This window comes from Scylla paramamosain, chromosome 37, assembly GCF_035594125.1.
Source record: "Scylla paramamosain isolate STU-SP2022 chromosome 37, ASM3559412v1, whole genome shotgun sequence".
Lineage (NCBI taxonomy): Eukaryota > Metazoa > Arthropoda > Malacostraca > Decapoda > Portunidae > Scylla > Scylla paramamosain.
The window spans coordinates 1,403,859-1,415,500 of record NC_087187.1 but is presented as its reverse complement, the minus strand read 5'-3'; the positions used below and the strand labels follow the sequence as shown (position 1 = coordinate 1,415,500).

At 44.6% G+C, this 11,642-nt stretch overlaps 1 protein-coding gene across 2 annotated transcripts; it reads left to right on the top strand.

The window, feature by feature from the left end:
- The first annotated feature begins 1,672 nt into the window (after positions 1-1,672).
- LOC135091289 (cyclin-F-like) lies at positions 1,673-10,877 on the top strand. 2 transcript variants are annotated; one of them, XM_063988782.1, is made up of 12 exons: positions 1,673-1,988; positions 2,839-3,027; positions 3,319-3,427; positions 4,186-4,364; positions 4,848-5,137; positions 5,541-5,730; positions 6,206-6,291; positions 6,685-6,821; positions 6,999-7,123; positions 7,417-7,541; positions 9,302-9,483; positions 9,786-10,877. In XM_063988782.1, the coding sequence occupies exons 2-12, from the start codon at positions 2,857-2,859 to the stop codon at positions 10,433-10,435; spliced, it is 2,244 nt and encodes a 747-aa protein (XP_063844852.1). In that variant the 5' UTR covers positions 1,673-1,988; positions 2,839-2,856; the 3' UTR covers positions 10,436-10,877. The 2 variants fall into 2 exon arrangements, with proteins under 2 accessions (XP_063844852.1, XP_063844853.1); XM_063988783.1 differs by lacking the exon at positions 1,673-1,988 and adding an exon at positions 2,063-2,134.
- Positions 10,878-11,642: the final 765 nt, after the last annotated feature.

The window sequence follows — 11,642 nt, the reverse complement described above, 5'->3', positions numbered from 1 at the left end:
ATGCTGAGTGTTCTGAAGAGTATATATTGGTGTGTGGCACTTTTTTTTTTTTTTGTCCCTTTTTTGTATTTACGTATTTAGCTTCATTTTATTAATGTTTATTTTATTTTAATTTTGTTTTTATCGTCATTATTTAGTTATTCATCTTTATTTATTTGTATTTATTTATTTCATTTCTTTTCTTTTCTTGTCTTACCTGGAAATACGTGGGCAATAACTGACAAATAATTCAATATACATGAAAACTCATTTTCACCTATTATAAGACCTTTTTTGGTTGAATGGGGAAATAAACTTTTGAAACGAGAACGTATATCATTTATTTTTAATTCACTTTCGTTTCCTACAATGGTTGCCTCCGCTCCACCTTCCATTCCTCAGTAAAGTTGTTAAAATGAAAGGTTACTGTATTTATAAATATTCACAAGGATATGCTGTTTGATTTGAACCTTTGGGCGTGTTAGAAGGAAACGGTATCAGGTAGAAATGAACTCTCTCTCTCTCTCTCTCTCTCTCTCTCTCTCTCTCTCTCTCTCTTCTTCTTCTTCTTCTTCTTCTTCTTCTTCTTCTTTTCTAAATATTCGCAAGGATATACTGTTTTACTTTAGCCTTTAAGAGAGAGAGAGAGAGAGAGGGGGGGGGGGCGCTCCAGGTATAACTACAAAAAAGGAGCTGAAATATTAGGTAAGTTGTATCTTCCACTCAATGCTGCAAGAGGAGTTTCCCTATCAGCCTCCCAACGGATGCTGGTAACCTTTTCCATCACGTCTACTGGTAGCTTCTTGCAGCATGACGTACGGAGACGAGGGCCATTGATGTGGAACCCAAAGAAGGCGGGCAATATTGATTAAAGGACTACTCCGCGAATCCTGACTGCGGATTGTGGTGTTGGCAGCCCTTTTAGTGAGTTTTTGGAAGGGCTGAAGGAGGCAGTCCAGTCTTCAAGAGCTGCTGCGGCAGTTCTTATAGATGAGGTTGTGAGGATGTCAGTGTTGGTGATGGCGCTTCCCTATTGCAGTAGAAGAGCGAGCGGGAGACCAAACCATCCAAATCTTGTGCGAAAAAAAAAAAAAAAACAGGTTTCCGCTGAATAACGTGTCTAGAGGCGTTCTTCAGTTCTTCAGTCACTCCCAAGTCTGTGTAATTCTCTTTCGCAGGTCTATATAATTCTTTCGCATGAGATCTATATAATTCTTTCGCAGGTCTACATAATTCTCATCCGCAAGGTCTATATATTTCTTTCGCAGGAGATCTATATAATTTTTTTTTCGCAGGTCTATATGATTATATTTCGCAGGAGGTCTATATAAATCCCCTTTCGCAGGAGAACTATATAATTCTCTTTCGCAGGATGTCAATATAATTATTCTTTTGCAAGTACTTTCCACCGCATTGTCCAATAGATTGACATATTTGCAGAAACCCCTTCCTTCTGTCCTGTAGATGCTTATGAAGACCCACACATTGTTCTTAGTGCTGTGTGATAATAAATAGATAAGTGACAGAGGGAGAGAGATTATAAGAGTACTGATACTGGTACAACTATCAAAATTTACTCTTTCCTTCTCTCCTATGATGGTTATAAAGACCCTCATGCATTGCTATTAAGGCTTGGAACGGTTAAATGGGGCAAGGGAAGGGTAAATGCACAAAGGGAGAGGGATTATAAGACAGTATTGAGATATTGTTGTGGTGGGAGACTGGCGGGCATAGACGGGAGTGGGAGAGGAGAAAGAAAGGAAAATCACTCGATTAGTGCTCCCTTCCCAGTGTATATTTGGGGAGGCTATTGTGAAGCCACTGAAAGAAGTAAACACATCGATTTGGGAAGAAAGGGGAAAGGAAGAACTGGAGGAGGAGGAGAATGAGGAGCGAGTGTGAAGCGCCGTTGGATTAAGAGAACTGTGGGAGTGAAGGAGGCGGGCGAGGCCAGAGATAGGTACACCACAGCATCATCACAGCATCACCACCGCAGCACTAATCCCATGGTAAGGATGCTTCCCTCCCTCCCTCCCTCTCCCTCTCTCTTTTCGATCAGCGAGGTTAAACAACAGTGGGCCTGGTCAGCACTTGGATGGGTGACCGTTCTCAATATACTGGCAGATAGGAACACCGTATCTCCCTTATTTCTATGGTGAGGTTGCTGTTTTTCCGCTCCCTCTCTCTCTCGACCTTTCTCCTTCTCGCTGCATAAGTGTGAATAGTAACATATGGGGCGATGAAGGAGAAATAAGGGCTTTATGTTAACTTCTCCCGTCACTGTGATGAGTTTGCGAGAGATTCTATTTATCTCTTATGTTTCTTTATTTTCATTATCTCTGGTTAAATGTACAGTGCGTGGATGAAGGACTGAGAGCTCTTAAGACCTTGGTGATATGCTAGTTGATGATGGTTCTCCAGGACTGAGGTGAAGGCTATTTTTTTGCCCTGTGTGTTTCGTGTCCTTGTTGGGAGCCTCCAGTGCCTCAGGGGTCCTGGAAACAGATTTACTCCCCTGGTGTACTCATTTAGCTGACTGCTGTGTTATCCTGGCCAGTCAAACAAGGAAAGGAGATTACCTGTGAAATATTAGTGAAGCTCAAGTCTGTAGGTACCCCAGTCTGTTGGAAGTAGTGTTAGTTAAGGGTTTGGCAGAACAAAGGAATGAGTTATGTATCTTGTGCAGCACCAACACATACAAGCAGGGTGTGTTGAGACAGGTGAGTGCTGGGTTCTCTCATCTGGTCAGGACAGAGGACATAAAATACCATAGGATCTTATATAAAAAAAAAAAAAAAGAGAGAAAAAAAAGAAAGAAAATAATAATCTCATGTTTTTTTTATTTCTCTTCTGTGCCAGGGTGCATGAGGCGGAAGAATGGGTGCCGGGTGGAGCGAGGTCGGGGTGGAGGGCATCCCACTGGAGCTGGTGTACCGTGTGCTGAGTCACGTGTCCCTGCAAGACCTCACCACTCTGCTGGCCACAAGTTCCTATCTCAAGAGCCTCATTGAAGAGTCCCCGCTGCTGTGGTCCAGAGTACACACCAAGGTGGAGCTCCTAGTCTGTTTGTGATGATTTTTGCTTGAATTCTTTGACTGCAGTAACTGTTTTCTCATTGTTTACAAAAGTGGTTTAATTTAAGGTTACAGTATGATTTCATTGTAACTGCTTAATAAAGATGTGTCATTGGAGGTTGAACTTGTAATATATTTCATTCATTACATTAAAAGACATCATGGAGAGCAAGATGGACTAGAGCAAACTTTAAATACCTGCAGTGCAGTGTAGTGTCTGTGTAGCATCCATCAAGGTGAGGCATTACCCTTGTCACTCTTGCAGGAGCTCTGGCCCAACGAGAAGACATGGCGGTGGTTTGAGAGAGCAGCGAAGTGTGGGAACGTGGAGGCAAGCATCAAGCTGGTAGTGGCACTGCTCTACAATGAGGGAGGTGAGATGGGCTAGGAGTGATGCATCAGTAGTTGTTGTTTGTCAGGTGCTGCATTGTGAGCTGAGGGGGAGTGACAAAATACAGTAGTTTATTGCTTCTGTATTTTCCCTGACTGACTTGAGCTGTTTCAAGATGCGGGGTTTCAAGACACTTATCTGTTGCAAGAGGGAGGTTTTAAGATACTCAGCTGTTTTAAGAGAAAAGTTTCAAGACACTTCTTGAATTCTGGATAACCATTTTGACTACCCTCCTTGAGAACTGACACCTTCAATGGATCTTTTTTGTTCTGTGCCAGGGTCTTACAAAGAAATGTGTGCCTTGGTGTTCTGATGTTTATTATTCTCACACCTTCCTCCACACGCTGGCCCTCTTTGACCTAGTTACCTTCAGCCTTGATGCTCTTCTGAATGTTCTTCATCTCCTAGCAATGTGTCTGTCAGTTAAGATTTTTATCCTTCTCATATTTTCTACACAGTCTCCATGTCTCTGATCTTCCCACTGGTCTCACATTACCTCCAGCCCTTCCACTCTTCTGAATATCCTTCATCACTAGCAGTTCTGGTTTTCATTCTTTTCTTATCTTCTACACACAGTCTCCAGGTCTCGGTCTCTCCACTGTTCTCTACCACACAGTCTCCAGGTCTTGGTCTCTCCACTGTTCTCTACCACACAGTCTCCAGGTCTTGGTCTCTCCACTGTTCCCTAGTTACCTTCAATCCTGATACTCGTCCTTCACCACCAACTAACATACCTTGCAGTGTCCATGGGCAAGCCGGTGCGCAATGGGGAGCTTGCCTTCACCCTGTTTGAGAGTCTGGAGACCGGGGGCAGCCTCGGGCCTCGCTCCCAGCTGTGGCTCCTCTACCGCCCGCCCTGGGGTGCTCAGCCTCTCTGCAGCAAGCGCTTTGTCTTCACCAGGATATCCCACGTGGCCCAGGTGAGTGCACTGTGCCAGGTGGATGCAAGCAGAGAGTTAGGGAGGAGCAGCAGAGAGTAGTAGTTGTTATTAGACTGGTGGTGCCCCTGTTGTACAAATGATAAATATGTTATGCTTGATTTTTTTTATTAATTGATATAAGACTCAGTTGAGGAAGAAATACACACTGTGACAAAATAATGTGATATTTTTTTGAGTGTGCAGTCTGCTAGGTGGATGCAAGCAGTGTCATCATCAGCTTGAAAATGTGTGTGTAAAGCTGTATCTGTTATTGAACTTTACTGCTAAACTTTAGTGAATTAAATTATGTATCTATAATCACAAGAAAACACTTCTCATTGTTTATATCCAACACTTTATTTCTCCATTGACTACCTATAGGATCACCGTTTAGGTTCACCCATGCTTTGTGTGTCTTCTGAGCTTATCCTGCTCTTGTCTCATGCTCATCTCACACTTGTCTCACACTTGTCTATGCTGCAGCTGAAGGGAGCGTCGTGGGGCATCCGTGTGCTGAGCCGCATCTCGGAGGTGGTGCCGGATGGAGCGAGCCATTCGGATGCCTTTGAGATCAACTGGGTGAAGAAGGCGCTGGAGGAGGGGGACATCCATGCGCGGCTTCTCCACTGGCGCTTCCGGTACGAGAAGAGGCACCGTGAGGGCAACCTGGACCCCGGCACTGAGTTGCAGGCAATCAGGGACATGCGGGAGATGTGCCTCACCGGATACTACCCAGCGGCACTCACCCTCTCACACTTCCTGGCTACGTCAAGGTGAGCGAGTGAGTGAGTGAATGAGTGAGTGGTTAATCGCCTCTCAGGACTCACTGTGCTTATTGTGAGTAGTCTTGTCTCGCTGCATTTATTGTGGTAGGTGTGTCTGGTGTAGGAATAATAGTTTTGTATTTGATATTTTTTCCACCAGGGGCTGACGTGGCTAAGAGTGCGAAGGATTTGTGAATGAGTTTGTGTTGCTTTGTCTAGGCCATCCCTGTGTGGGATTGCCAGCCTGATATATAGATAGATTGATAGATTTCCTTTATAGGCAATTTGTTACCCTACACTAGTCTCCTTATCAGAAAAACTACCCTAGTATCAAAGATCATGTTGGCAGTGATAAGTATTTCCTTCCAGTATCTATAATCCTGTTGGTAGTGATAAACATTCCTCCCCGCAGATGTCCTCAAATCCAAGGTCTGCCAGAGATCCGTGAGTTCCTCCAGAGCAGCCCCCCCTCCCGCACGTACTATGCCCTCCGGTACCAGCAGCAGGTGACGCCCCACATGCACCACGTCCTGGTTGACTGGCTGTGTGAGGTGGCCAACATCAGGCTGCACTCCTCCCACATCCTCCACGCTGCCACTCAGGTCCTGCTCTGGTTTTGTATCATATTCCGAAACTTCTGTGATTTACCTCGACCTTCAAAGGCTCACGGATAAAGTTACATGAGTTTTCAAGGGTGTTTTTTGTGGTTCTAGTGACAGGTTAATGATCTTTCTATCTTATTAATGGGCAAAACTTTCTTGGGAACTTGGCTAATCATCTCTGTGGCCTTTGAAAATAGAGAACAAAGCATTTCCGAACACTGGGCTTTGTTTGATGAATTCTCTGGATCTCCTTATGTATATTCCTGAAGCTGAGAGATAGCCAGGTTCTATCTTGCTCTTGTTTTGTTAGATAATTTCTGTGGACTTCCTGAAGGTCCTGATAGGCAGATTCTGTTCCAGATAACATGTATTATTGCTGTGGTCATATTAGTAACTGGTACTCTTTGTCCGTCCGTGAAACAAGAGCCAGCGCATCTCACAGCAGCTGTCTCCTTATGTTGGTGTTGCCTTGCAGATTGTGGAAGCCTACTTGAGCATGGAGCAGGTGACTTGTAACCAGCTGCAGCTCATTGGCATCACTGCTGTCTTGCTGGCCACCAGGTGTGTACTGACCTGATTGCTGCTTCACATGCTTTTATCTTCAGGTGGAGAGAATAGAGGAGAGAGGTAGTAGAAAGTTTTGTGCAGGAAGGCTTTAGGAGAGGGGGAGACATGCAGTTACAAGAGCATTAACCATGGAAATAATGGTGTAAATTTAAATGTTTAGGGGGGAAAAAAGGCGAAGGATAAATGGAGAATTACAAGGCATCAATATTACAGTGCCAGGAACTCATATTTTGATCAGAGGAGGATGATGGGTGGAAAAAAGTAGGTATGTTCCGCACAATGTAAATCTGATGGCTTCTTGCAGCTTCCCTTATTTCCTTATGCCCTTATGTTCTTATTTAAGTCGATATTCTTCCCTCTCAGTGTGTAACCATGCGTCTATTTCAGGTTCAAGCCGGGGGAGTGTATCTTGACAGTGACGGAGGCGTGCTGGATCACAGATGACACTTACTGCTACGGCCACGTGGTACGCACCATTGGACACATCATGGCGGCACTCAGGGGCAACGTGGCACTCCCTACAAGTGAGACAGTGATGCTGCGTCCCTTGATTGATACTTTATCTGCTGACATGACCAGTGCCTTTGTGTCAGGAACAGCTTGCATGTTATTACAAATATTTAGTGATGAAATTTTCTTAAGGTCTCTTGCTGTTTGGCTGTTCTTTGTAATCCTATGTAATCTTGTGCCCTTCCCTTCAGTTCTTGACTACGCCACTGTGCTGCTCAAGTGTGTAAGGGCGCCTCCCGTCACTCAGGAATGGGCCAGGTTCGTGTGTGACTTGGCCACCACCTGCGCCTTCCCTCCCAAGACCACGCTGGCTCAGGTACAGCACAGGAAGCTTGGTCACGCACACACACACACACACACACACACACACACACACACACACACTTGAACACTTAGTCAGTACCTCCATCAGATGCCCTTCTAATCTTAATTTAACCAGTGTAATATTAAAGTGTATATTTTTAAAACATTCATTCTTTATATTTTTTCAAAGGGATAATGCTCATTTTGTGTATTGTCTCTGTATCATTCTTTTATCTGGAAGTTCCTTGATTTGGTAAGAAAGATTAAACTTGTGTCGTTTTTTCCTGAACCATCCTTGTCCCACAGATTGCTGCCTCCTGTGTCATGCTGGGCTTCATCCTGGCCCGCCTCCCATGGCCCAACCTAGTTTCGATAACAGGGTTCACCCACACCATGCTGGTCCAGCCACTCGTCATCATATATAGCAAAAAGTACATGTTAGGGTACTGTGAGAGAGAGAGAGAGAGAGAGAGAGAGAGAGAGAGAGAGAGAGAGAGAGAGAGTGCATCGAAACACCACCTTTCACTGCTTAGGATAGTGAGAGGTGAGGAGAAGAGGACCAAAACAACTTCCATTCATATTTGGCGTTTCTAAATATGACTTACTATTTGGAGAAATGATGAAATGCAAACACTAATGCAAGGCTCTGATTATTTGCTTCATGCTGTCACCTTGTCACTATAGGCAGCTAGTGTAGGGATAGATAACTCTGGTCTTTTTGAATAGGGTTTAGACATAGGCTTTAGATATGCAACAGTGTGGGAGGAGGAGTGCATGCAGACAAAGGGTCACTGATGCACACAAGCTCTGAGTGATAGAGGAGTGCAGCTGAGGCATCGCATTGCTCCAACATGCGGCTGATGATTAAAAAAAAACCACGACCCTGTGTGGCTGGGAAGGATGAGTGTGGTTGTCTAGTGTTTGGTCATTTAGATTTGTCCGTGTGTCAGATGAGCAACTAAGCATCCTTGCCATTAGCTGTCACGTTCTAGCCTGACCTTCCAGTGATGCAGGTTACCCAGTTTTTGGGTCGTGCGTCTTGGTGCTGAATATTTTGCTTTCTGATCTCCAATAGTAATAAGTCAGTGAGGGTTCAGCCAGCTATCCTTTCCCCTTATTCAGTCCCTCTCCTCAGCTTTGTAGAGGGAGACAAGGACTATACAGTAAAATCCCTCTTATCCGGCATCAATGGGACCGCCGACATGCCGGATACTTGAATAGAAGTGAAATTATGTCCACAATCACCAACCTACACTCACACATCTTACCATAACAAAGATCAGCTGATCTGATCAGCTGCTTAAGTGTAAGCACAACACGCTTCCTCTTTTCTACAACTTTAGGCATGATGAAGGCGTCAAGCGATAAACAGTGCACACGCGGGACTGAGTCACTGAGTAAACACAGTGCAGTGGGCTGTGGGTGGTGCGAAGCAGTGCGCTCTGGTGGCGAGGGGACAAAGTATGCCTCATGCGGGAATTTTAATTGATTTTATGAGTACACATTGATTTTTTATTGATTTTAAGGCTTGGGGAAAAATGTGCCGGACACTTGAAGCTGCCGGATACTCGAATGCCGGATGAGAGGGATTTTACTGTATTCTGAAATACTTCTCTGCCACATCATCATATTAAAAAAGCCTCTAGTTGAAGTGACAAGGGTTTTTAAGAGTGTTTTTATGCTTCTAGTGACAGATTAACAAGATTTCTACCTTATTAACAGAGAAAACAGTCTTGAGAACCTATATGCCCTTTGAAAATAGTAGTGCTGAGAGGGGCAAGCACTTGTGAGGGTGGTTTTATGCTTCTAGTACAGATTAACAAGATTTCTACATTATTAACAGGGGAAATAGTCTTGAAAACCCAGCTAATCACCTATATGTGTTTTGAAAATAGTATTGGTGAGAGAGGGAAGCATTTTTAAGAGTTTTAATGCTTCTAGTGACAGATAAACAAGATTTCAACATTATTAATAGGAGAAACAGTATTGAGAACCCAGCTAATCATCAATATGCCCTCTGAAAATAGTAGTGCTGAGAGAACAAGTGTTTTAAAATATGGACCCAAGCATCAGCAGCATTGCATCTTAAACCTCACCTCACCTAAGCTCTCCACCTCATTTTGATATAGTGTACTTCAGGTGTCAGGATCCAGCCAGCTGTTCCCTCCCCTCACCCTGCCTCTCCTCTCAGCTTTGTAGGGGAAGGGAACAAGTGTCAGAGGCGAGGAATCTCAGACCGGTACAGCCTCACCTCCTTCAGTGCAGAGCAGGTGGGGATGCAGCCAATGCCCAGCCTGGATGAGATGCTGCAGGTGCTCTCTCTCTCCATTGATGAGTACATGGATATTGTGGCCGAACATCTCCTATTCACAGGTAAAGGATGTATGTATGTATGTATGCGGCTTGCTGTGGTGTACCTCTTGGGTGTAGTAAGAGGTTTTTCCATAAGACTGTCTCTCCACTTGGGGATGTGGTTAAGTGTGTGTGTGTGTGTGTGTGTGTGTGATGCTTTGTTTAGGTCACCCTTTGTGGGATAGCTGGCCTGGTTTGTGGTGTACAAAAAAAGGGATCAATTACCTGGATGTCTAAGGTACCTGCTTTCTGAGTGAGGTGGTACCTATTTGCAAAAACAATTTTACGAGATCATTAGACATCTTCATCTTTGTTCCCTCCAGATGACGTTGACACGGAATCTGGGGCTCCGAAGTGCAGCGTGAGGACCTGCCCCCCTCAGCCCACTGCCAGGCCCTCCCTACACCACCTGCCAGGCCCACACAACCTGCCTCCAAGACCTGCTGGGGGTGATGCACAGCTGCACCCTGACCTACCCAGCGGCGGCGGTGGTGGTGCCAGGAGCAAGACTAGTGGTATGAGTGGGCAGTGGCGAGGCAGTGAGCCCTCCAGGGACGGCCACAGCAGCAGTATGGATTACAGTGACAGTGAATCAGGGAGTGCCAGTGTGTCGCCAGTCTGGGAAAACACACATTTGAGGACTAGCAAGGTAGAGGCCATTGTGGACGGCTCTAAGGCCACCGGTGCTCTCGGCCAGTGCCAGCAGGACCAGGCTGGGGTGATGCTACCTCCCACACAGCACAGACACTTAGAATTGCAAGAACACAATGTCATACCGAGAGAGGTGGGCGGGGAGAACCTCAGTGAGACGACAGACAGCGAGGAGAGCGCGGACCTCCTCCCTGAAGCCTGCGAGGGTCCTGGGGCGAAGAATGCACGCGTTAACCTCAAGCGTAAGTTGGAGAATGCGTCCGAGAGCGAGAGATCGGAAAAATACCTCATTCGTGATGTGGGAAACCTGCAGCTGGGGTGAGGCGGCCCCTGGCTTGAGTTTATGTTGTTGTGTTTGGAGGAGGGAAGCAGGGGTGTGTCTTCCAGCCATGGGGGGGAAGGGATGTGTTTTCTTTGGAGTGTTAGGGCTTGTGCGTGTCCCTGTCACTCGCTGGTGTTGGACGGAAGAACTCTCACGGACCAGGATGTTTGTAAATTTACCCAACGATTAACATGCATATAATCTGAAATTTATTTTGTACTTTGTGATTTTTAGTTTCGTGGATGAGATGTTTGGTAGGTGTGTGTGTGTGTGTGTGTGTGTGTGTGTGTGTGTGTGTGTGTGTGTGTGTGTGTGTGTGTGCAGCCAAGTGGAAGTGTGTGGGTCAGTCTGTCGCCCTGACCACTGCAACAATCAGTTAAGATAATCATTTTCTCATAATTTTGCAACTGGAAAGTACATAATAAAGTCTCTGAAAAAGATACTCGTGGATCTGTCTATTAATAATCCCCTCTCTCTCTCTCTCTCTCTCTCTCTCTCTCTCTCTCTCTCTGTGTGTGTGTGTGTGTGTGAGAGAGAGAGAGAGAGAGAGATGGACTAAGCATACGTAATCCCTGAAAGTAAAGATAGACATAAAAATAGGGTTGCCATATATGAACTATCAAAATTCCGGACACCTTCACTAACATCTGATTATGGTCCTGATATGATACTGGAAAACATGTAAATTATTTTTTTGAAGCAGGGGAGTTTGTTCTGCATCTCTGCAGTGAATTTACACTTTCGTTTGGGCATCTTGACAAGAACAAGTAATAGTTGTAATGACGAGGTCACAAGGCCGCAAACAGTAATCCAAACTGACCCCTATTAGAGCTGGTGAAAGACTGGGGCGCGAATGCCCCAGATTGTTTTGGCCATATTATCGTATTACACTGGTTGAAATTGTACTTCTGGTAAAATTATCGTACATATGTAATTATTCCAAATATTATGCAAAACTGCCACTTTCCAAATACAGCAGAATTTAGGTTTTATATATATATATATATATATATATATATATATATATATATATATATATATATATATATATATATATATATATATATATATATATATATATATATATATATATATATATATATATATACAGAGAGAGAGAGAGAGAGAGAGAGAGAGAGAGAGAGAGAGAGAGAGAGAGAGAGGTGTGTGTGTGTGATGAAAAAACAGGTAACAGTAATTCCATGAT